The sequence below is a fragment of the Anthonomus grandis genome, chromosome 3, assembly GCF_022605725.1.
Source record: "Anthonomus grandis grandis chromosome 3, icAntGran1.3, whole genome shotgun sequence".
Lineage (NCBI taxonomy): Eukaryota > Metazoa > Arthropoda > Insecta > Coleoptera > Curculionidae > Anthonomus > Anthonomus grandis.
The window spans coordinates 12,498,484-12,526,070 of record NC_065548.1 but is presented as its reverse complement, the minus strand read 5'-3'; the positions used below and the strand labels follow the sequence as shown (position 1 = coordinate 12,526,070).

Below are 27,587 nucleotides of genomic sequence, written 5' to 3'. Positions count from 1 at the left end.
CAGTTTCATTTCTATGGGTTGTTTTACTCTCCTGATAATTTTGAATGTCTTTTTTATTGGTCACATCGATTAACTTAATTAAACAGCGTTTAAATTTAATAGTCATCTGTTTTCTAATTGATGCACTAAATGGTGCATAGATTTTGCGATTAATAAGGTAAAGATGATATGCAAAAAAGATTATCTTCAAACTTGTTGTTGGAAATTTGGATAATTATTCTGCGTTTTTTATTGAATAATACTTTTACAAAAGGTTTCGCAAGTGAATGTAAAACATTTCAAATGCAAAACATTCGAGTCGTAATTTACAGGATCTTGTTCAACATTTGTATGAAAAGTTACATATAAAATTACGTCAGGTTCGTTATTGGCTTTTATTTTCATTGAATCAGTTTCATTGAGTCGATCTAAAGATTTATTAAAACTTCCATATAATGCGAAATCTAATGTCTCTTTCATATGAATTTTAATTCGCCACTATGATATTGAACTTTTGACCGATTAGATTGCCAATAAATTGTAAAAGCAAGAGTAACTCTATGCGATATATTGATATTTGACAATCCTACTAACTGCGCCAAGGAAAAATTGGTAACACTAGAATCCCTGAGCGCCATCTCGTGCCGAGTCGTTGTAGCTAAGGACACCAGTCCACAGCAACACCAAGTATGAATGTTACCTTAAACTTAAAAAAAATTAATTCAGTAATATTTAATTTTATTTATTTTTTTAAATGGGAAACTATGTTGCCTATATTACAATATGTTGCTCTGGATATAAAATTAGTATTTTTTACAATATTTTCTGCTTGAAAAATTCCTTTTTGCACAGATAGTTAAGCTCTATAACATCGACAGATATAGTTAAGTACATACATCAAGATTTTAATTATATTAATTTGACACAAAATTATAAAATTAATAACAAATATTAAATAAATAACGATATTTAAAACATCTTCTGATATTAGTTAATTATAAAAAAATTCGTAATCTAGCTACCATAATATACAGGGTGTCTTTGGACAATTAAAGTAAAATTACTTATAGATTAGTTTTGATACTAGAGAGCCCTGATATCGATTGAGTTTTAACCAACTTTTAGGCAAAGTTATGTAAACCATATCAAATTATGCCAAAACTCTGGATTAAATTAGGTGACTTTAGTCTTCTTAGAGACACCCCATGCCCAATTTTGAATAATACTTTATCATTAATTAAAACACCGTCACCCGCTATGAGCCACGCCTAGTCCGTAAACAACAAAACGCGTTGGCCAAACTAAACAGTCCACCATGTCCTTCATCCAAATCGCCATTTTGTTGACCATGCAAGTACTGTTCGCCATTTTGTTTCACCACAGGTGGCTCACTTTGAGTGTCACACTCCGGTTTGTCCAGAGTGAGGATTTCGTCGAGGTTTTCATGCTGAGTTGGCTTCTTGGAGGAGGGTTCGGAAGCTCCGTTTTGAGGTTGAGGAGTTGGATCCTCACTTTTGCATATGTGGAGGGATATGGGGCGATCGTGTTGAATCGTTTTAGTGTAACTGATCACTGCTTTTAAGGGTTGTTTGGGGTGTTGGTTTTCGTGTGGAGCGGCTTTGTTAATTTCTACAACTACCTAGAAATGGACAAAAAAGTTAAATTTGGCAAGTTTGTATGTAAATAGTCAATAAAGGGTGTATATTCAAGCCTTCATTTTAAGTAAGACTATATGATTTTGCAAATTTCATTAAAAAGTGACACTGAATACAAATAGATTCTAGCTATCATAGAATTAGAGAAAATAGAAAAAACCTTCAAACATAAATATTCAATTATCAAGGTCCCTATGAGAAAATTTAATTTTTTTCTAGCCGTTCCTGCTTTAAAAGACCCTTAAAAAATTTTATTACCAATTTGACTGTAAAGTGAACGGAAAACCTGTTTCTTTGTATTTTTTATTTTAGAACAAAATCCTATACCAAAATAAGCAGATTCTCAAATTCATAGGAGTGCCACAATATAAAGAAAAAAGATCAGTTCCCATTTTATTTATGTTGATTTCTGTTACTTTTTTTTATTCGGAAAAGCAAATGTAACAAAATATAAAAAGAATTGACAAGAATAGAATAAGGAATAATGGAAGTGAAATTAAAGTGTTGTCTTTAATTACGATAAGATTACTATTTTAATGGTTTCAGATTTATCCAAAGCCTGTAAGCTGTAATTTTCTCTATAATAAATTGGGAAGGATGGAATGCAAGGCAGGTATTGATCTTTAGCCAATTAACTCAAAAAAAATAGCTTTTAGTGTATTAAAAACAACTATACTTCTTAAATTAATAATTATATTAATAAATACATTAATAGATACTTTTTTAGTTATTTTTCTTATTTTACTATTTGAAGCAATTTCTCATAAAAACTTCAACAAAAATCCCGTTAAACGTTCTTACCTTTTCCTTCTCTCACGTCCCATCCTTCTCAGGCTTTATATCATCCGCGGGGCTCCGCTGATGCACCTTATGGGGTTTCACGTAACGCCTCGACTCACTTTCGACCCTTTTGAGCCTCGTCAGGGTGTCACTGTCATAGTCTGAACAAGTGTGCATCAGCGTGAACGGTAGCTTTAGGCTCACATCGCCACCCATCACACTTACCATAAGTTTCACTGGAAGCAACAAACAGTTAATATAATCTAAGAAAAGATACACATGGAAGAAAAGAACATTGGAATTGAATGATGTCTAAGCCTTTAGGTGTTATACAACTTTAAAGAAAGGGACAATTAATATCACCAGGTATGAGTTTGAAAATGACTACAATGGTTGCGATCACTGCACTGCCTATTACCCTCCAAAATTTAGGTCATCAGCAAATGGCAAACATTTGCCATTTTTGACACAAGCCCAAACGTGATTGATAAATACATTGCAAAAAACAAAGGAAGTGTATGTCCACCCTGAAGAATACCTGAGGTGACTAATTAGGTCAGAGAGGCAGCTATATATCTTAACTCTCTGAACACGCCCCTCAAATGGTCTGTTAAACCAATTAATCAATTGAGTATGAAAACCCACAGGCATTAAGATCAACACAAAACTTTAATTTAATCAACCTGATCAAATGCTTTAGGAAAAGTCAGTATATGTCATCTGTTTCCTTGCATTCTTCCATTAGGAGCAAGAGATCATAAAAGATTGATAAGATAACAAATTTGTAGCAGTGGATCTTCTATGATAAAAACCATGCTGAAAATCGGATAAAACAGCTCTGCAGAGCCAAGATTTGAAGAACTGCTTTGCAACCAAATAGTGGTTTAACTTAGAAATAGCTGATTGGAGGCATGTATTTCTATAGCTTTCATCATAGCTTCGCATGTATTTCTATAGCTTTGTCCTTTTGGCCTTTTTTTATTATTGAGTCAATAATACTTTGTTTCCATAGTGAGGGAAAACTAGAAGTCCTGAGACAGCTATTGAATAGTATGAATATGGGCAGTACAATGGGAAGCACTCATTTTTTAAAGAAACAATTAGGGATACCATCAGGCCCTGCGGCAAGTTCATTAGGCAAATTGAACTACATTTTCGTAAACAGCAGTGAGAGACAAATTAGTAATATTAAAATTAACAGTAGCAGAAACAGCAAAAGAGGAGGCCCTTAGACCAGCAAATTTTCAAAAATCGCTTACATAAGTACTGCAACGATAACGGAATCCGACCAGTAGACATGGCAGCATCCAACAACTTATTGATCAAATCAACAATGTTCGAACACAAGGACATTCAGAAACAATCTTGGATACCTAACGATGGACTAATAAAAAATCAATTGGACCATGTCCTGATTAATGCAGCAATATAATCGACATAAGAAGCCTCAGTGGTATAGATGCAGATAGTGACCATCTTTGGTTAAAGCTAAGTAAGAATATCCAGCCAAAAGTATAACAAAATAGCCCACATGGATTACTGAAACCTTCAAAGATGAGAACCAGAAATGAAAATACCTTGACTCAACGTTCAGGTAGGAAGATGGTAAGAAAATATGATATGTAAGTACTATATAATAAAATGTAAGTACTCAAATGATAGTGAGAACGGAAAGACCTAAAAGAAGAAGCCCTTGGTTCGACAAGAAGTGTACAAATAAGATAAGGGCAAGAAACATGGTCCAACTGGAGATGCTGCTAAACCAAACAAACACAGTAGGGCGAAATACAGACAAAGAAGAACAATAGCAATGAGAACAATAAGAGTAAAGAAAGGAGCACACGAATCAAACGCAAGTTGAGTAAATAACGAAATTAGGAAACTTTTCCAGGAATCGAGGAGCATTAAAGCAGGCTTCAGACCATGTTTCTTAAAACAGATAATGGAAGACTGGTAACAAATAATAGCAAGGTGATGGAGATGTGGAGAAGTTACTTCGACCAATTTGTAGATGCACATAAGTACCAAAAGAGACATAAGGTCACACAATACCACTAATCCACTGGTCGAACTCAAGATCAGCATGTTGAAAAATACTGAAGCACCGGGTAATGACACAATATCAGCAGTGTCTCAAATAAGGAGGAGAACCTTTTCTTTAACACTTTTAGACCCTCATAGTCCCGATTTGGAAGGAAGAGAAAATATCAAGTAGTGGAAAAGAGAGTGCCTTCGTGGCCCTACGTAAAAAGGGCGACAAATTGCAGTGCTTCAACTATCGGGGGATATCATTACTAAATACTGAATATGAGGTTTGCTCCCTAGTACTACTCCAAAGAATAACTTCCTACGTAAAGTATTCGTAATATTCCTAAAGTGTACGTAAAGTAAAGTATTCTACAACCGTAGATCAGATTTTCATTAATTAATGAAGTGCTGAAAATACAGTAAAAAAATATACATAAGCGTATGACAACGTGTTGAGGTGGAGTTCTGGAATGCTATGCTAGAACGAGGAATCACGAATAAACTTGTCAGCAGTACGGAGCGGAGGGAAGCTCTCAACCTTGTATACTATAAATATTGATCCAAAACAGGAAAACGCCATTTTCTTTAAATTTACAAAAACAATAAACTTACAGACTCTTAATTAATTAAAAGAGCTAAATTTAATAAAAACATAAACGATACAAACAAAATGTGGGAAGCAATCAGGGAGGCAGCGAACGAAACTGTAAATAAAAATGTAATTATAGAATCTATAATTGAAAATGGTAAGGAAGTAACCGAAAAACACAAAATATCTCGAAAATTTCTGGATTATTACTGTAATATCGGGAAAAACCTTATTAAAAAAACACCTAAAAATAAATACGTCTTTAATAAGCCTACTCACGGTAAATTAGTTAATATTGCAAATAAATTCTCTCAAAAGCATGCAAACGATAGTAGTTCTGTATTGACAATTAAAGACAATATAGCCTTAGTAGACATTATAAATCTAATACTAAAATCAGGCATTTACCCAAATATTCTAAAAACTTCATAATAACTCCCATATTTGGGTCTGGTCTTGGATAGTCAGTGCGTTGAAGACTATCGACCCATAACGAGTACCCTGAATAAATTACTTGATTAAAATTAAATTCGAATTACATTTGGAAAATTATATCGTCAGATTATCAATTTGGTGTTCATTGTATAAAATTAGTACTGAGGATGCAATTCAATAATTTACAGAGCGAATATTAAATAGTTTTAATGAAGACTATACGGCTTTAGGCATTTTTATTGATCTCGCAAGAGCCTTTGACCCTGTGGCACATCACATTCTCTTGAAAATACTGGGTGATGTCGAGTTATGGGTGATGTACGAGGTACTGAGTTAGCACTCTTTGAATCATACGCAACAAGTAAAAATTAATAACCTCGTTGGAGAGATAGGTGCGGTTGAATGTGGCGTGCCACAGTCAACAAAGGATTAAGAAGCAACAAGATAAAGAAAGAAACAGTAGAATTTTTAGAAGAAAGAAAAAAATGCAGAAAAGGTACTGATGAAGATATATAAGAAAAAAAAACCAACAGGATATTCGAGAGTACAAGACCGGTCAGATCAAAGAAAAAATAAAATACAACAAAGTTATGAAAGTACTGTGAACAAAATCATCGAAGGGAAAACCAAGAACAATAAATATGAAAAACGAGAACGGATCAATTATATCAGACTGACAACAAATTAAATTCAAAGTTTTTACCAGGATCTATACACTTAGAAGAAGACCAGCCTTATAAGAATTTTACCTGAAATGAATTGTTCTGGTAATAACAATTTGTTACATTGATGATATTGTAATTCTATTAAAACCAAAATCATTGTCAGAAGTACAAAATCTAGCTAAAAGCATATCACATTAATTAAACTGTGGACGGAAAACAATTTGTAAATTTTAGCAACTACGCGAACTTATGCCTCATGAGTTGTTGGGAGTGGTCTATCAGGCTCTGGTTAAATCCATTCTAAATTATGGTATACGAATTTGGGGTAGTGCGTGCAGTACAATCTTATCAAATCTGTTTGTTTATACTAAAAATAATAAATAAAAAACGAAAGAGATACCCAACAGTTAATTTGTTTTTGGAAAGTGGTGCTCTCACAGTAAGAGAACTTTACCTAAAGAGCACCCTTAATTTTACGGAGAATAACAACATTTATAAGATTCTACCCCGCCGCCTAGGTCTGTCACGAGAGAACATATATTTTTGACTAAGGTGGATTTTATAATTTGTCATATTTCTTATGTAGGGCCAAGAATCTTTATTCTTATATCACACGATTATAAGGCTATAAGAAAAGAAAAACCATCAACAATAAATTTATAGTTAACAACTTGGCACAGGACATAGACCTGCTCAACACCATCCTCCATTATAGAGACAATGTGGGTGGACAACTTATTATTAACCCTAGCCGCCCCAAAATAATAATATTTTTTTGGATCCCACAACGGGTCAAAATTGACCCTTTTTTTTGGAAATTTTTATTTGAGAAAATATGGGAATCATAATAAACGATGCTTCTATATTTTGCTTTACGTTTATTACAAAAATAAACAACTAAAACTTTTTATTCTATATACATATAGCCAAAAAACTTACGAAAAAGAATAACAAACTAAATATTTACTTTTATTTGTCTAAAAAATCACATTAGTCCTTATTCTCCATCCTCGTCTTTTAAACAATAGGAGCATACTACTGTTTTAAAAATTTTAATTTCTGAGTGTGTGGGTTAAACAAATTTTTGACACTTGTCACATTTTGTGGAATATTAGTTATCATTTCCCCGGCACTGAAAACATTCTACTTTTTTTGCGCCCGCGTGGGGATTGGACTGCTTCTTTTTTACTGGAACTCCCGTAGTTTCAATACCTTTACATGTAGCTGCGGAAAACCCTCTGCCATCCTCATGAATTTTTTCTGCTCGCCGAACAATATTATCATGGGTCAACATGTTACCCAGTTCTTCTAAAAAGTTTCCTTCTTATTTTCAAGTTACCATTAGAACTTTTCCAGTCTGGGTTTTTTTGTAATCCAGATGACAAAGGCATTATATGAAGCGACATCAAGCCAATAAAAAAATAAACGTAGAGGCCATCTTCTTGTGCACCTTTTGGAAGAGTACTCACGTACAATTTTATCCAAGCAATCGACGCCACTTTTTGTCTCATTATAGGAGGGTATTATATCAGGTTTAAATTTCAAATCCTCTCCCGCGATGTCATCTTGATGATGCATTGAGGATAGCAGTACCACAATTTTTTTGGGTTTCGTAACGTAGGACACTAAAGTAAGATTTCGTGTGAAAAGAAACTGTGAAGAATACGTTGCTTTTTCGCGAATATCCAGTAGGCACTTTGGCAGGTCTTCGCGAGTTTTGCGGACCGTCCTCATAATTGTTAGATTCTGGGACAAAAGATCTGCTAAAGTGATGTCGGTGAAAAAATTATCAGTGGTTATATTTCGTCCACCACAATACCAGTGGCTTGCTAAAGTTTTAACAACTCGAGGTCCTTGATTCTTTTCTACTATTCCATTTATTTTTCCTAAATACACTTCAAAATTGCAGCAATAAAAATTTTCAGCATCACAAAGGGCCCATACTTTTATACCATATTTGCCCGGTTATTTGGTATGTAAACTTTGAATGAGCAACGACCCCGGAAAGTTACCAATTGCTCATAAATAGTTCCAAAAGCTGGAGAATTGTAAGATTTACTGCAATTCTCAGCAAATATATCAGTGATCACACGAATCGGAGCAAGTTTATTCTCCTTTTTTCTCTCAGCCCTTGTAGATAGATCATCGAAACGAAGGTGACGTAAAATGTCAGTGAACCTATTTCTGGACATAGTAGCCTGATAAATAGGCCTGGTGAATGCATTGTTTGTTGTCGACCATAAACTACGTACACTTTCTCTTGATTCTGGAAATCTACCAGTAAGAATAAGAATTCCAAGGAAAGCGAGAAATTCTGTAGTGTCTACCTCAATCCATGATTCCATCTTGCCTTCATGACTTTCATTATAGGTGTTTATAAAGTCATTAGCTTTTTTGTTTGTGTATTTTATAATAATATCTAATAAATCATTAGAAAAGAACAGCTTAAAACAGTCAGTGATAAAATTTATATCTTTGCTTTTATCTGTGAGATCTTTATTTTCTTGCAAGATATTGCATGTTCTGGATTTTCCTATTTTATGTGCAACAGTATACCAAGTGCGATTATCAACATCGTACGACTGTTTATTGCTCACTGTTTCATCTTCTAATGGATCAGGTAAATGTATTTGTTCTTCTTCTAACTCTTGAAATGAAAGATTGCCGTCATGTATCTCGGGCTCTTCATCCGAGGGGTCCTCAGCATCTGACAAATCACTAAATGCCTGTTCCAAAGGTATTTCGGTTTCGCACTCGTCATCTGAAGAATGCATCAATCAAGAGTTCCTTGTCAGATAAACCTTTATTTTTAGAACACATGGCACTTTACTATTTATTATTGAAAAATAAAATAACCCTCTCGCAGTAACGTTCGACAGTAAACTGAACAACAAAGCAATAAATTGGAAATATACGCAACTTATCTTGTTTAGATCTGTAAAAAAGGGAGTCTTAGCATATACCTATTTATCCCAAAACCGAGTCGTCGATGACCCATGCATCATTTTTTGCAGAAAAAATTAGTTTTTTCTTAAATTTTTACCAAATCAAGCATGTTATGATAACATTTAAGAATTCATGGACGCTCACCGAAAAAAAATCAGGGAAGCAAAAGATTTTTCAGGATTTTTAAGTTTCGGGTCATCGAAGACCCATATTAGGTACGGCGAGGGTTAACAAAAATTAGAACCCCTGCAGCACTACATTTCTTGCTTACCCTAGCATGCCTGTCTAACCTAAATAGCTTAAATCCGCCAGACATAAGTTCACCATCAAACATACTATCGTTTAAGTAACTTTCAACAAAGATTAAAATGTCATAAGAACAACATTTTATAGGCCCTATTAATTCCACGATGTGGAAGTATACATTTAATTGGGTTGCTGTGAGTTGTTTTCTTGGAATCAGATCCTGTTGCGCATACGTAGAATCGTTTCTTAAATCCAATTTGTTATAAAACTAAGTCGATCCTTACCTTTGACATAATAAGAAACGTAAATGGCAAACACGTTTCTCTCCTCGGGATTTCCAGTAACTGAGCTGACGGTGCTAGCTAAGCTAGAATTGGACCTGTTATAAGTGTCCTCCAGTGCTATCCAATTTTTCGTTGAACTGTTTAAGGGTAGGAGAGTGTAGGTTTTGTTTAAAGCGGCTGTGGGGCCTATGGGGCATGACTCTTTGTCGCTGAGCATCGCTACGACGTTTTTAAATTTGCCATTACTGAACATGCATACGTCCACGTGTTGCACGACGAAAGTCTGAAATAAATGTTAAGGCTCGTTAAGGTCTATTTTTTCGTTGGAGCAGTTTATTTTGTCGGCTCCAGAAAGGACAAAAGCTTTTGAATCTGGAAAAAAATTACTTCGTTAATATTTAAGAACTAGCCGGATTGCTAGACCCTTCTAGAAAGTTGGGAAAAGTTAAATATTACCCTCGTGGAACCTGATGGCTGCTAATTTATCAAACGGATCTCTCGAGGGTGTGTACGTTTGTTAGTAATTAAGTTTTTTTTAGGGGGTGTAAATTTGTTGTTTTTTAGGAAACTTTGTTTAGTATTTTTGGGGAATTACACTCATATGATGTGTAAATTAGTTTAAGTAGTCTAAATTAGTTTAGGCATTAACTAAATTTTTTTTAATTTTTTTTTTGAATCTTAAATACCATTTGAAGTAACTAAATTTTGCGTTCACTGACATAAATATCTTCTTGACAAGTACCTGTATATTTAAATAAATCCTATCAAGGTATTTGTTAAAAAAAGGCTAATTTCCTTGGGCGAAAAATATAAGTACATATGTGTTTGATTTAAATTCGTGAAAAATTTAATACCGTATAATTGAATTAATAGTATTTTCATTTAATAGTGATGTTATCAATTTGTACTAACACGACATTTCTTTAAAGTAATTATATACATATTTTTAGTTAAATTAGGCATTTAGTCGAACATTATTTCAACTTTGAGTCCAATGTCCTTAAGATACTTTAAAACAAATTTTTTTGCTTATAATTATTGATTGAGTTATCTTAAATTGCTCAATGAGTTAAACTAATTATGAAATTTAGTTGGTTCAAAAATACCTTCTATAATTTATCTAATTAATTATTCCGTAAACAACATATCTGATGAGGGATAAATAATATTACAAAACATGACAATTACAAAAATGGAAAAAATGTAATTCAAAAACTTTAATAAAAATATTATACCAAACTAAAAAATACTCTTAAATAAATATAGATATTGAAAGCAAAATCGTATATAAAAATTAACACAAATATATCTCTTCAATAAATAACATATAATAATTGATAATCGACTTTTATTACCACAGTTTTTATATTTGAACATTATAAGGATACGACCCCGATGTTTGTTAAAAAAAAACAAGGTTTTGATTGTTTTGACAAATATGAATTTTATAACCACATATATTACTTGAATATCTAATAAGGTTTATTTTGTTAATGACAATGGAAACATTTATAACGATTTTTTTTTTAATTTGGGCAAATGTTGGTGTAATTTCATTGAATTAACTTGTCATTACTATGCTTGGTAGCGTAGCATTGTCATCAGTTTATATAAAATAAATTGGAATAATTGGCGTTCTAATTAGTATCCACTATTTTTTTAGCTGAAAGTGTATTTATTCAAATTAGTTTTAATAATTAAGGTTGACATAGTTACTGATTTTTAAAGGTAGGTATTAAAAAAAAGCTTACTACAGTATTTTCAAAATATTCATCTTCACTCTATTTTATCCCCTACTAGTAATTGCGTAATATTTTCAGTTAAAAAAAAAAAATATTTTTATTGATTTCTTATCTATATTATTAATATTTACAATGTGCATATTTCCTGTAATGATTCCATAGTAAAATTAATCAAGGAATACCTGTATAAATTTTCGAATTCAAATTATGAGCTTTTTGTAAAACTTTTAAGAAAAAAATCCAAAATCCTGTACATGAATCCCAATTTTCTAAAATACGTATCTAGTCAAATTATTCAAGGAGTATGTGTATGAATTTTCAAAGTCAAATTATGACTGGTTTTTGAGTTTCTGAGCATTTAAAAAAAAATGTAAGAAAAATAATTTTTTTTTCTAAAATCCTTGTTTTTCCAAAAATTTTGTTTTTCTAACAATTTTGACAAACGTTTCTATAGTCGGATTACCGAACAGATAGAGTAAATGATGTGCGCGAAATATAGGCCCGCCCATCGATGCAACCTTGGCAGATTTAGACGAGGAGAATAATGCCTACTTATTTTAAATTATTTTACCGTACAGCTTTGCTTTGTAAGCAGCTTTTTTTAAAATATAATACGGTCGCCTGTAAAATGGGTCCAAACCGATTTTGAGGTTGTGCCAGGTAATGATATAATAATCCCTTTTAAGTATTTTGTTATGCAAAGTTATGTTAATATATTGGGGTTCACCGAAAAGGGATAGGTAATCCTTTTAAGTAATCGTGCCAAGTCAAACATTTAGGGTGTAATTGGCCAGGTTCATCAGAACCGAGCGCTACCTGAGCGCTGGAAGTTTTGCCTATAATAGTAAGGACCAATAAAAATTGTCATACCTGAGCAACAATCGAGCACTCAGGAAGCGCTTTTTTCTGATGAACCCGACCATTATAAAATATAATTTTATGATCATAATCTGGTTTTGAGAATTACTTAAGTAGCTTTTATTTAATATGTGTTTTAAAATGAAAGAAGGAATAACAAGTTAGGGGCTGCGCTGGTAGGCCTATGAGATTTAAATTTATAGATTGAATATAAGTATATATTTGTTCCTTATTTAAAAAAGAAACATTATTTGTTAACAAACAAATTAACAAAAAAATAAACACAATCTCAACTTTTCAATATTGCGATAATTCAAATAATCGAATAGCAGAAAATTCAACCAAAACGATCTAAAGCCGCTCGACTAATAAAATTAAATAAAACCCCAAGTCATGAACCCTAACGAGGCTCTAGGCCACACCTCCGGCGCAGACCGATCACGTGACCACTCCATCTGTTCGGTAACCCAAGTATGGTCAAATTATTTAAGGAATATGCGTATACATTTTCAAATTTGAATTTTGATTGGATTATCAGTTATGGACATTTTGTAAAATTTTGATGATTTTTTCTTTCCATCATACATTTTTCTTTCTCAAAATTCTGTAGATGAATCTCGAAATTTGTGAAATTTGTCTCCAGTCAAATTTTTCTAGGAATATGGGGATAAAGTTTTAAATTTGAAATTACATTTTTGAAATATTGGCAATTTGAGAAATTTTTTGGAAAACATTTTTCTTTCCATTGTTTTCAAAAATCCTGTACATAATCATAAAATCCCTGAAATAAGTGTCTAGACCATTATTCAAAGAGTATGTGTAGACATTTGTAGTTTGACTAGTTTTTGAGTTATAGTCATTTTGTGAAATTAAAAAAAAAAAAATCTTAATGATCCAAAATTCTTTTCTCAAAATTCTGTACATGAATCCAAAATTTCTGCAATAGGTCTTTGGTCAAATTATTCAAGGAATATGTGCATAAAATCTCAAATTTGGATTTTGACTAATTTTTGAAATATTGGCGATTTAAGAAATTTTTAGGAAAAAAATAATTTTCTTTCAAAATCCATTTTTTCAAAAATCCTGTATTTAATCGTAAAATTCTTGAATTACACGTCCAGACCTTTATTCAAGAAATATGTGTACATATTTTCAAATTTGCAGATTTACTAGTTTTTGAGTTTCCTTGTTTTTTTCAATATTCTGTACATATATTCAAAATCCCTGAAATAGGGCTTTAATCAAATTATTCAGGGAATGCGTATATAACTTTTCACATTTGGATTCTGACTAGATTTCAAATTATGAGCATTTTTTTTAATTTTTACGTTTTTTTTTCTCCAAACTTCTTGTCTTTCTCAAGATTCTGTACATGAATCCAAAATTTCTGCAATAAATCTTTAGTCAAATTATTCGAGGAATATGTGTATAAAATTTTGATTTTGCCTAGTTTTTGACAGCATTTTGTAAAATTTCTAGTTTTTTTTTTCCAAAATCTTTGTATTTTTCAAAATCATGTACACAACTCTAAAATTTCTGAAATAGTCAAATTATTCAAGGAATTCTTATGTTACATATTTGGATCTTAATATTTATTTCAATAAGAATGGGCTTGGTGTACACCTTAATTATGTTGTACCTGTACGAATTATTTGTATTTCTGTACTGAAAGCAGCGTATATATAAACACATATACAAACGGAAAATTACTACAAATAATACTAAAATACTACAAACAGAAAATTAGAACTAGTTTTAGTATATTTTAACTCTGACTGAAATACCAAAATGGTTTACAATATTAAAATTATTTGAATGTCATTTAAAATAAGTTTGATCATTAAAAATATTACACCCTGAATAAAACACTTAAATAAAGCACCCTGTATATTGTGTAGCGAAAAAAAGGAATTATACTTTATTATTACTTTTTAGGATTATGGTAATAAAATCAATAATAATTTTTAATTTTTTTTTCTTGCAACTTATGAATGACAATATTCTTGTACCTTTTAAAAATCAAAGAAAAAAATTGAGAATTATAATTATTTTTCTCAATTATTAAAAAAAAAAACTAAATATTGATTTAATGTAAAAATTAAAGTATTTAATCAAACTTATAAATCTTAGATCAAAAACTGTACTTAGTAAAGAAAATACAGTCTTTATTTTAAAAATATGAATATTTAGGGTTTGTTATATTAACTAAAACTTGAAAACGTTGAAAACAAAAACTGCCCTGCATATCTCGGAGTAACAATTATTTTAGCTACTTACTTACCTTTAGACACTGAGCTCAAATTGTTAGACCATGTAACTTAATAATTTATCCATTTTTTCCACTAAATGATTGAGTATTTAATAAAAAATCGATTATACTGATGATCGATCTATGCACTTGTCGACTTATGCAAATTATGCAATACTGACGGGATCTGCTAGTTAGAAGACCTGTGATTGTTGGTTAAGTATAGGGTTGATATTCCCAATTACATAAACTGCATATTTATTTATCAAACTTATATGTAAATATAATATTTGCTTTTTATAGTTTGCTAAATAAAATATTGGTTAAATAAATGATGAAACTAAGTTAATCATGCAAAATTCATTATTCGAAATAAAGTTATATCAATTTAAACATAAACCATTTTCTCCCAAATAAATATGGGCCAAATGCACCATTTAGTTGAATTTTGAATAATTTTTTTTTCAGTATATACCAACCAGTGTATACCCAAGTGAAGTCTGGCCTTCATAACATTGACAATATCAATAAAGTTGTTGTGTATTTTAGAAGTTGGCCTGGAAATATTACCAGTAACCATTTGAGGTTAAAAGCTTTTTAAACCTTATATTTATAAACTTGATGTCCCAGGGCCATATTGCCATGTGACGTCCAAATACTGACTTAATAAACTTTTGTCTTAATCTCCTTGAAAACTTTTCATTTGCAGATGTATAACCTGAAAGTTCCTCGAGAGTCATCAATTTATGTTTCTGGTAATATTTTCCAACATCGGTCTATATTCAGCGACCCCAAACGGTGAAACTTAAGGTGTATAAACCTGCTTTAGAGTACCGTTATCTGCTAAAAAATCTTAAAGTTTCTCTCCTTTATTAAAAGAAACTGTAATCCTTAAAAAGCATGTTTCAAATACGCATTTTTAACGATGTTGACGATGGAAAAACCGATGCAAGTGAAAAGCGTTTTAAAAGTTTTACTCCTTTATGCCCGTACATAAAAGGAAAGAGCTACAACGACGGGGGTTTTGGAAAATATAATAAAAATCTAAAATTTGTGTGTGCAATGGGGTGGTGTTTGTGAAGTTTGCCTTTATAGTTTTTCCTTTGATTTTCCACCTTAATGGTTATATTTTAAATTAGCTGTAAGTATAATAAATATAGTTTTTTCTATTAAAGGTTTCTTAAAGAAATCATCGTCCGTTTCATTTAACTGTTCGAAAGACTTAGTGTTTTTATTCGCCATAAGGGAAAATCCTTTGAAATCCCTCTTTTTTACTACCCCCCAAGTTAAGACTCGAACCCGAAAGTTTTACGTATTCCCGAGTCTTTTGTGAAACTTTTTGGGCTTTAAATAATGTAAATCACAACGCCTTGTGGTTTTTGACGTCGGCCGTTTGTTACCGTCTTTATTACTTTTAAACTCTAATAAACCAGAAGGATAATTCAGGTAGGAGAAACGTGCGTAAACCTCCTGATTAATGATTTTTTTTTGTGTAAATTATTTTTTAATGTTAAATAAAGCAGAATATTCTTATAGGGACACCTGGAACAGCCAGACTCTGAACGAACGTTGACAAAAAAATTGTAAATTTACGTGCTATTTTGACCAAAATGTTCAAAGTGAAAATTGCATTTTTCTGGATTGTTTTTCAAAAATACATTTAATTTTTTTGTTGAAAATCTGGCGAGCTCACAATTTTTTTTAAGACATTGGGTTTGTTTCTGTATTTTAGAAAATGTTTTTTTAAAAAATTCAGTATTGAGAAAAAAAACACTAAAATGTAGGTAACTAGTGGAGAATCTCGAAATACAAAACAGGTGAACTTATATTAGCGAAATATTCCTGGAAAACAACGTCGTATTTTCTATATATTCCATAAACATAGTTGCAAGTTTCCTAAGGAAATTTTCAAAATTTTAAAGGAATCAGGAAATCGTAGCTTTTTTAGTTATGCATTAATTTAAAATAATTATAAAATATTCGGAAAATTAAAATAAAAAACCGATTTCAATATTCTTTTCTTACATCCTGAGAATATTCCAATTTAATTCTAAAAATTATGGAAATACTTATGGAAGAATTACGGTCTTATTCCACATCGTATTTCCCTCATATTCCACAAAAATATTGTTGATTTTTTTTAATTATTAAAAAAATCTTAAGGAAATAAAGGAAAACGTAGCCTTTGTAGTTATGCATTAATTTAAAATAATTATCGTTTTAAATATTAGTTGCTAACATCTTAAGAATATTCCTATTTAATTCTTAAAATTATGGGAATATTTTTATAAGAATTACAATATATTACATGTCGTAATATATCAAATTTTTTAGAGAATTGTATGTAGCAAATTTGATCACGCATTAAGTCCCAATAATTTTAGAATATTTGATCGAAAATCTCGAGAAAACAAATTCCAATATCCTTGCCAATATTCCAATATTCCATAAAAATTGTAACAACTTTGCTAAAAATCATCTAAATTTAAAGAGAATCGGGGAGTCGTACCCAATTGAGTTGTGCATTACTTTCAGATAATTCTGACATTTGATAAAAAATTCGAGAAAATAAATTCCAAAACCTTTTTCAATATTCGTTTCTAATATTGCGAGAATATTCCTATTTAGCTTTAAAAATTATAGGAAAATTTATAAAACAATTATCATACTTCACACGTCATATTTTTCGTATACTTTACAAAAATTTTGACAAATTTTCTAGAAAAAAAAATATTTTCTAAATTTCAAGAGAATCAGGCAATCGTGCCCAATTTAATTATGCATTAACTCCGAATAATTTTAAAATATTTGATGAAATATTCGAGAAACTACATTCCAAAACCGTTTTCAAGGCCCTTTGCTAAGAATATTCCTATTAATTTTAAAAATTATGGGATTATTTATAAGGGATTTATGGTATTTTTCACGTAGATTTTTCTATAGAATTAGCAAATCATTCATCATATTCGAAAGATGTAATTCCAAAACCGTTTTCAATGTTCTTTGCTAAAATCCTTAGAATATTCTTATTTAATTTAAAAAACAATCGGAATATTTCCTGGATAAATTACGGTATTTTCAATATAGTATTTACTAAACAGTCTACAAAAATTTTGACAACATTCCTAGAAAAAATCAATTTTTGCTAAATTTTTAGAGAATGGAGGAATCGTAGCCAATTTAATTATGCATTAAGGCTAAATTATTTTCCAATATTTGATGAGATATTCGAGAAATGAAATTCCAAGATCGTTTTTAATATTCTTCGCTCACATCTTAAATATATTCCTATTTAATTCTAAAAATGATGAGAATAATTATGGAAAAATTACGAGTATATGGAAGTACATATCACTTTTAGCAGTAAAATAATATAAACTCACATCGACATTTGAAATTATAAACTTTATATACAAATTAAAAACAAAAAAAAACTTAATATATATGTTAAAACTTGAAAAACACTTTTATATTTTTAAAAACAATATTTTTACTTTAAATTATATTTATTCAAAAATTAAACGGACATGTAACGTGCTTAAATTAGTAAGTAAGTTAGTTAGTAAGTTCTGGCGGTCGTTGCTATTGCGACACCGTGGGATCGTAACCTGCATAAGGTCAATATAATCGCATATAACATATATGTATAATATTTTTAATATATCTTTATTCTTCTAAAGTGTGGGCTTTTTGAGGTTACTTCTAATTTTAATATTATAAAAAGTTCTAAATGAATTTAATTCTTTTCTTAAACATTTTTCTTTTTTTTTAAATTAAAAATGGTGATTTATCATGATTTTGTTCGAGATTTTACACAGATACTAAACCAGTTTATTAAGTATTTATTTTCATGTTTTTTTTCAAATGCATATAATTTGTCTTATATGTGAGCATTGCTTAAAGAATAACAATCTACAAAATACATATATTTATGTTATGTAGCCCAAATTATATTTTTATTTAAATTCTTTTTAGAGCCCTGAAGATTCTAGAAGAGAAGAAGTTCTCATAGAAATCGAAACATCGACACAATATAAGTTGATCATCTATGGATATTTAGTTCGACTTAAATTCAGTGACGCAGAAAAACTGAATACAAACTAAAAGCACGTATTTTCGTATTTTCACGTATTTTTACAAAAATATTGTATTTTAGTCGTATTACTAAAATATTATTATTTTTTTAGAAGTAATTATTAATATATAATATTATTATATATAATATTAATAATATTAATATTATATATAATATTAATTATTAATAAAAAAAAATTTAATTATATATGAAAAAAATCACCAAAAATATTATAATTGTATGATAGAACGTCAATTGCATTTAAATATTTAGAAGCAGGTGAATAATTGTGAAAAAAAAATTACAAGCAAAAAAAAATACAGCCGAACTTAGTAACAAATAAAAACGGTAAAGTGATTTTTTTAAAAAATCATATAAACAGTTACCACTTAACCAATAGATGCTTAAAATGATAGAACCAAAGAAGCTTATAAAGTTAGCAATTTTATAGAAACTAGCGATGAAATTATTATTGTGACATAGCAGTTTTAGCAGTTAAATGACATAAACTCGCGTCGACATTTGAAATTATAAACTGCATATAAAAATTTAAAAAGCAAGTTAATACATATAAAAATATCTTTAATACACACAATTTTCATGTATAGTTTTTTTTAGTAACAAAGTGTAAATAAATATCATTTCAATTGTGATTTTAATAAAGCCTTTGATACCACAGGATGAGAACTTCAAAGTATTGTATTTTTGTTGCTTTATTAAATTTGTTTCTAATCATTTAGGTCATGATCTAAACGAAAAAAATTAATTTTTTAACTTAATGAAAGACGATTGCGCCCATAAGTTCCAACATTATTCTTTTTTTTTAATTAAAAAAAAAAAATTATCATGATTTTGTTCCAGATTTTACACTTTTTTCTTTGCCTTTTTTATCATGTTTTTTTTAAACGTATTTGTCTTGTATAGAATATTGCTAAAAGATTTTCACTTCTGTTTCATTTTCTCTATTTTGTCAATTTTTTATCTGGTCGATAACAATTGTAACACAGCTCTATAAAAATGTAGCTCTAATCATTCATTTAAATTCTGAGGATGTTCTCATAAAATCGAAACGTCGTCAAAATATTATTATTTAAGACAGGGATCACGAAAAATATTAAAATTCTTGTATTTTTGTCCTATTACTGAATTTTTATTATTATTTTTTTTTAATGATTTGATTCATGAAAAAAAATTAAATTTGGAAAAAAAAAATGTGATTGTAATTTCTTTTTCCGAACTTTTTATTAATTTAGCAAAAAATAAATTTAGGTAGTAAACTAATTATGTACAAGAATTGAATTACCCACGCCTTTTACCTTTAGAAAACCCACAGGAAACAACTTAATAATTATCCTCACGAGTGCCACCCACGTGCATCTAAATATCCCAAAAGACACAAAATGATCCCATTTAAATTGCACAGTTATCATGGAAACGGTATATTACGTAAGCACACGATACTTGCTAGTTGTTTTCGTGATATATTGCATTACCGTATACGCTTAATATGGTCACGTGGAAATTTTTGGTGTATTTTTAGCAGCACTGACATTAACAGGGGTGTATCAAATTATTTAAATAAAATCACATAAATCTAAGGCGCTTTAATTCACACAACACTAAAATTTTTCTTACTAATATTTTTTTATGATTTTACATCATAGTTTAATATGTTGAATGTGTTATCATATCTAAAAATAGGATTTTTTTGAACTCTACCGCATTTTTACGAATTAAAAAAAATATGATAATGTCATGTTTAACAAAAACCCTGTATTTCCAACACCCGAAATAATTCAACTGTAAAGTCTAAATTCATACTCTCGTTGTATCTCACAAATTGGCTTATTTGAATTTTGAATTATCTGTGGTGTTTTTTCCTATTCCCCCCTAAATTATCTCAATTTATTCGCAATATAAAAGAAAAGGGAAATTCCACGGTGAAAAGCTCAACTTTTTAACTTTAATCAACTATTTACGAACGCATTAAGAAGGAAAATATAACCAATTAATGCCAAAGAAAAAAAGCACCAAAAGGGCGCAAATAAGCAATTAAAAATCAAAAGCGACCTTTTATGTTATCAAAGGTAAAAGGAATATTTAAAGGGCCAGACTTGGAGGTTACGGTAATTGCCCCCAGTTTTTAACTTTGTTAATGAGGGTTTGTATGAAATTTTCAGTTGGATGAAGTAACCCTTTTATTGCGCTCATTTATTGAGGTTTTTACACAAGACGACCGTTTAACAGACAAACAAATTGTGCATTATGATTGTGTGAGGCAGTTATTTGGCTGTGTAGATATGTGTTTTTTATCGTATTGTGTCAGTTTTTATTGGCTGGACGGTGTATTCAGAACCATTAAATATGGGTAGGAACATAAATACTACTTTCAAATACTTTTAAGAAAATTTACAATGTTTCGCATGTAAGCTTTGTGAGAGGAAGTTGGCACATCTTGCAACTAGGATGGTTCAATATTTAATTACATATATACAAATTGTCCTGAAATGATAAAATCTGCATCTGAACTGTATCTTAACCACAATTAGTAGCTGACGAAGACGTTAATATTTCGAAACCCTCTAGTTCGAATTTAAGTATAATTGAAACACTAAGTATTCACAATAGTTAGAGTAGTCAAAACGCAATATTTGCAATGGAACTACTATTAAATAAAATACATATTAGATACAACTGTTTAAAAGAATTAGACCATCTTTAACTCTGCCACCCTTATTAACACCTGTTAGCAGATACTATAAAAGGCGTAACATACCACTCCTTAGCTATATATTTAGAATAACTATCTTATGTTTATCTTTGAACATTAACCAATTCTGGGATTACATCCTAATTAATTAAATTCTGATAAGTCGTGAAAATATTGAGTAACTACTTTTGCATAGTGATCTCTCATCGCAGATTTGTTTTTTCTTTAAGGATATTTATGCAGATCATACTTAAATTCGTCATATCATAGATATATTTTGCCCTTCAGAACTGAAAATTAGGATAAGCAGAGAACTGTTTGGACCAACCTCAGGTTAATCCTTCAAATGCTGAGTGAGTAAGAATCTCGTCACACATTCGTTCTTCTTCTAACAATAACTTTGCATGTGATAGTTATATTCAGACCTGAAGACTCAAGCACAAAACTAGTTGCCTTATTAAACAATTCAATTTATGTTCGACCAACTCCGAAAGTAAACTCCTTGAAAATATTGTTGAGTACACAAGCAATAGGTTTTTGAATATTACAGGTTGTGCAAGATTGTGAGAAAAACCTTAATATTCTACCCTAAACATATTGGAAGCAAATATGTCCAAAAATGCTATTCCGATATATAGCAGAAGCTATGCCTGCCAACTAGTTCAGCAGCAATGCAAGGAACTTTTAGCTCATATGGTAATATTTACACTAAAACCCGAAATTGCTTGACAACGAACAGAGCATCAATGCTGTCATACATAAATCGCAATATAAAATTATTTCCATACCTTGGAATCAAGAATTCACGGTAAATTTAATAGGATAATATTAATTATTTTTTTCTCTTAAGAAATTTGCTAAAATATTATTATTAATAATTTTAGTGTTGAGAGAGTACCGTCAACAAAAATCCAGAACTCGACTTCTACAACCATTATAGAAGATTACGATAAGAGCTGTATCAGTATCACTACTAACACTGATAGAAATTGAAGAAAATTAATGCCTAATGAAGGAGATGGAAGCTGTAGTTTCAAAATCATTTGAAGGCTTTAATATTGATTGAATGAATCATACATATGTACTTAATATATCCGTTTATTAGGGTTTAAAAAAAAGAATCTTTTGGGAATGCTTTTTTGTACATATTTGTTGTTTTTTTATATGAGTTTAATTCATTTTTCTTTTTCTTATAAACTTTGTATTTTTTTAGCCGGAAATAAATGAGTGTTTAAAAATTTATTTATAATTACTTGAAATTTTATTCTGTTTAAGATTAGAGGGTCAAACAATGAAACTGACGGTAAATAAATGAAGAAAAAGGCGGTCAGGTGTCACGTAGATATTATTCTTATTTTTAATTTTTTCAATTCGAATCCTTAAATGCCAAAAAAAAATATTTTTTTAAAAGGTATACAACAGTTTTTTAAAAGGGTTGAAAAGAGCATATGGTTTTGCTTTTTTGGATGCTTTATGGCATTTTTTGATAAATTATATATTTTCATTATGTTTTAAGAAATTAGAAAAATTAAATTAAAAAGCTTCTGGAACTTGACTGTTGTATTGAGATTTTAAGGGTTGTGTTATTTTTTAAAAAACCCTCCTATTGTAGAAGTAATTGAATTTTTTTATACCAGCCTTTTGTCGTTTTTCGTTAGCTACTATTGATACTTTCAATTTTAAAAAATATATAAATTTTTAATTACGCTTTTACTTCGTCACTTGTATATTAGAGAAATCTAAACAGATTTTAAAATTTTTAATTTTTTTCATATTTTTTTTGTTGATAATTATATTCGTCTAACTATTGTGCCGCCCTAAACAAGGCCCAAAATAAGCTGAAACCTTGGTATTAGAAGAAATTTAAAAGGCTTGAAGTTTTATTTGACTTACATCCAACTCAGACCTAGAAAATTAAAAGAATTTAAAACTCGGCGAACTTGGAAACGGCAAAGTGTAGTAATAAATCCTGGAAAGTTGAAAACTTTTGAAAGTAAGCAACTATTTTAATAGCTGTACCATAGAGTTTAAGTAAAAGTTTTTTTAAGGTATTACGATCATTTGTTAGTGCCATTTAAATAAATAAAGGGGTATCAAGTACATAAATTATACTGTATTTATTTATTTAAGAAAATTGTGTAAAATTTTTGAATTTTTCCTGGGCAGTATAGACATAGAAATTTAATAAAAAATTTTGGACTTTTTTTATCCAAGGTTAATAGTGTTTTTTGTTATTGATATTTTCAATTCAAAATATATATAATGTTTTCTTTATTTGTTTACTTGAACGTTTATTTTTTTACTTTTTTGCGATAATTATGTATTAAATGTATTTCATATTGCACATCATTCTGTAAAACTTTCGATTTTTCCTTGAAGTATAGGATTTATAGACTGACTGTTCAATCTTAATATCTGAGGAAATTAAAAAAAAAAGTTTTGCTTAAGAGAAATTAAATAAAGGGGATCCAATTTTTCTAAGGGTCTATTATCTATTTAATCATAAAACAAGTGTATACATATGCCATTTTTATAAGGATACTATTAATTTATTTTCTTAAACAAATAATTCTTTTATTTCACTTATGCTGTATGTGAACATTTCATTAATTGCTTAATTATATGAAGTGTTTAATTATTCCTAAAAAAAAACATCTTTAAAAATTATTAATTTAAAACCCTGCGTCTTGGATATTAACCCTTGAAATAATAAGTTTTAAATTAAAATCACTAGTACCTACCACCAATGTCATATATGGGGTTGAATATTTACAAAAAATTCCTATTAGTAAGTAATATATTTTTTTTTTAAGAAATATTTTATTGCATTACTCTAAAAGGCCATTGGGGATAATTATTTTAAATACAAAGGTGAATGTTTTATACCTAGTAAATTGCATCTGCTGATAATATTAGGATATGTAAATATATTTCAAGAACACAATATAAAAACTAAAAAAAAACATATAATTACCACATTTGCAAATCCAGCAATTATTTCCGTTACTTTCCTTAAGACGTCCGTGAGCAAGAGAGAGACAGTTTTTAATTTTTTTTTTTAGCTTAATATAATTAAGAAAAGTATATTTATGTAAAACGAACGTAGGATAGACAATATATGAGTCAAGCAACACTGGATGAAAAAGAAATTGTCTATCTGAACGCAAAAATTAAAAAAGACGCCAGCATTTATGTATACTGGTCTGGCAAATTTCCTTCTTGCGTGCATGAATTTCTGCACCCAAGAAAATACAATACATACATACCCAAGCCGGTATGTATTTTTTTAACAGAAGAATTGCGGATGTCGCTAAAAATTTTCATTATTCGATTCAATTCCTATCCTGTCGAACTTGTTATTGTTGACATGTCTGTTTCAATGTTAATATAACATGTCTTTTACAAAAAAAAATTGCCTGCATTTTCTGTAGATTTCTTTTAATCACACCTTGATAAATTTACGAGAAGTTTTTAAACTCTCATTGCATGTCATCTGCCGTTTTTTAAATTTTATTTCAAAATAAAATTAATACATTTTAGAAATGTGTAGCTCACTCCCCGATATTCCGGAAAATATCCCATAATGTCACGCAAATTCACTGAAACGGTATATGATATTAAATTTATATAACTACCGCGTCCTTGTATGGCATTTGACGTTTAAGCGAGTGCAAACTTTCCCTTTGAGAATTTCGACTCGTGCGCCAATATAATGTAGGAAATGGCTTTTGTAACTTTATGGCTCGTGCAGATTGGATATTAATAAAAAACGAGATACTTTGCTACGTTAACCTTGCATTAATAAAACCCTAAAAGAACAAAATACTCTCCGAAATTCATTATTAAAAAACTTCTGCGGCAGCTTTCGCTATATTAAGTTTAATATGCCGTTTAAAGTGCTGCATCCTCCCTCTCTCTCTCTCTCCTGTTTGTCTTTTATTTTCTCAAACAATGTCTCGAAAAGTTTTCCCGCATGCCATAATAATTGGAACTTTTGTGGGCGATATTAAGTTACTTTTTGTGGAAGTTACAGAATGTACGTTTGGTCTATTGGGAAGGAAGTTTTGTTTAAAGTTAGATTGATTTTTCCTATTTCGGCAGTTCATAAAGGGTTTTAAACTTATTAAATCTTTACATAATTAAAAATAACTCATATTTCTAAAAACTGGCCAACAGGAAGATTGGATCAGGTTTAAGAATCTCAGCCAAACCACCATTGAATCTAACAAATAGGAAAAGCAAAATAGCCAAACATATCAATTAGTGACAATTTACGAGATATTTAGTGAAAATAGCTAAAAGAACAGGACCAAGTAAAAACAGTAGAAGTAAAAATCAGAATTTGCAATTGATTCCCTTGTGCTAATAATTTTGTATTATAAAGCTTCCAGGTTCATAAGTTCCTCTGAATCATTTATTCCAGATTTTAATTGAAATTTTTCCTGACAGACTTGGTTTCTATTACCCGATCCATAGATTTTCCGTTTTTTGTTGATTCTTTATATCTCTACTTTAGAGCAAGCATGGGTTAAGTCCATTTTTTTTTGGTTTTTTTCATATTATAACTTTGTTCCATTGGCAGTATTCTATTTTCCAGTTCATCGAAAGTCTTTATTAAAATTACCATTTTTACTAAAAGTTCAGTTACACCATTAACGCGGGCTGCAGTGATTTAAACAACTTTGATCTATATTGCTATAGAACTATAAAAGGTTAAGTCATAGTTGATTCATTGTTAACTGTGGGCTACTACAGAATCCCTACAATCAGTAAATAAAATGCAGAATTAAAATTTTGCCGATGTAGGACATTCTGTTGACTATGAGCAGATAGAAGATAATTATACTGAGAACCAGAACGAAAATAACAATAATGATTAAAATGAAAAACAGAGCAGCATAAAAATTTAACAGGAAGAAAAATAATGTAAGAAAATAGTCAGAACTTAAGAAAACAAGCAAGAACCAGTAGCAAGGAATACATCTCATAATAATAGAAAAACAACAGTTCGTGCTAGACAATTTAAGGTAAAAAAACCTGTTAGCTGAAATGTTTTAAGCAATTTTCAGAGCAAAACAGCTGGATATGCAGAGGTATTAGAAGATAATGTTCTATAGAGTCAGGACTATGGAATATTAATCCTTTACATAATTAAAAACTATTATTATTTATAAGAACTGGCACAGAGGAAGAACTAAAGAACATTTGCAGCACCACTGAGGATTGGAGACCTTTGGATCAGGCTTAGGAACCTCAGCCAAGCCATCATTGAATCAAGAAAGCTTATGATTTATCTAACAATGAAATAGAAGTAGCAGAATAGCAAGACATAACAAATACTGACCATTTATGTGATCTTCAACGAAAAAAGGAAGGGAATTGCAACAGCAAAAGTCCTGAAGAACTTTCTCAGCAACAGATGTATATTCTTTGTAAAAGAAGTAAATAGTGACTTTAGAACTTGAAATTGATTTTCCCGTGCTAGTGGCTTTTTACATTTATATGAAATTTTATCAAAATTTCTTCAAAATATTCTTCTAATTTAACTCATAAATCGTTGGCATGATCTTCTGACGAATTTCTGTGAAGTTTCATTAGTTATATTCTGCGATATAAAAGAGACATTTCTTCAAAATCTTGGTAGCTAAAAGTAGGATGGGTATAATTCGTGATTGTTTTTTTATAGGTTTAAATGGCATAATTTCCAGGATTTTAATTTTAATTTCATGTTTCATTAAATATTTTCTTGAAAGGATTGGTTTATCTTACCTAATCAATAGATTTTCCTTTTTCTATGAATTCCTACTGTTCATGATCTATTTCTTAGGTTTTATGAATTCTTTAATAATTTCAAGTTCATTTATAAGTTTTTAATAGATTTTAATGACGTAGCTTTTAGATTCTTAAGATTCATGCGAGTATCTTCAATATTTATCAAGAGTCTTTGGACTAATATTCATCTGATTATTTATATTTTTAGACCCATTTTTAAAATCTATTGGATCCTTTAACAATTATATTGGATTATCCGCTTGCCCGTAATAGTTATTCTAGAACCTCATACTCCTTTCCAGTCTAATATATTAATTAAAGGGTACAGGGGAAAAACGGGCTAAGTCAATTTTCAGCAGAATTGAGATATTTACATCAATCTGAAAATTTGCCAAATTTTGTTCTAAAAAAAACCTTCCACGGCAAGAACACGATAAGTCAGGATTTAATAAATTAAAAATTATCATGTACACAGGAATAACATGTACAGGGTGATGCGATTTCGACTGTTTTAACAGAAAACTCGTATTTTCCGAACAGATAGAAAAAAATTGACTTATTGTCAATTTTTTTAT

At 30.0% G+C, this 27,587-nt stretch overlaps 2 protein-coding genes across 2 annotated transcripts in view; one reads left to right on the top strand and one right to left on the bottom strand.

Annotated features, from left to right (window-relative positions):
- The window catches only part of LOC126733991 (14 kDa phosphohistidine phosphatase-like), a 169,798-nt gene that overhangs the window by 13,604 nt on the left and 128,607 nt on the right, over window positions 1-27,587 (top strand). The window lies entirely within an intron of this gene.
- Window positions 706-27,587, bottom strand: part of LOC126733989 (arrestin homolog) — a 212,904-nt gene continuing 186,022 nt past the window's right edge. The window contains exons 11-13 of the mRNA XM_050437496.1: window positions 9,608-9,890; window positions 2,436-2,650; window positions 706-1,618 (exon numbers count right to left, since the gene is read on the bottom strand). Of these exons, the coding sequence (XP_050293453.1) occupies window positions 2,448-2,650; window positions 9,608-9,890 (486 nt within the window). The 3' untranslated portion in view covers window positions 706-1,618; window positions 2,436-2,447. The remainder of the gene's footprint in view (window positions 1,619-2,435; window positions 2,651-9,607; window positions 9,891-27,587) is intronic.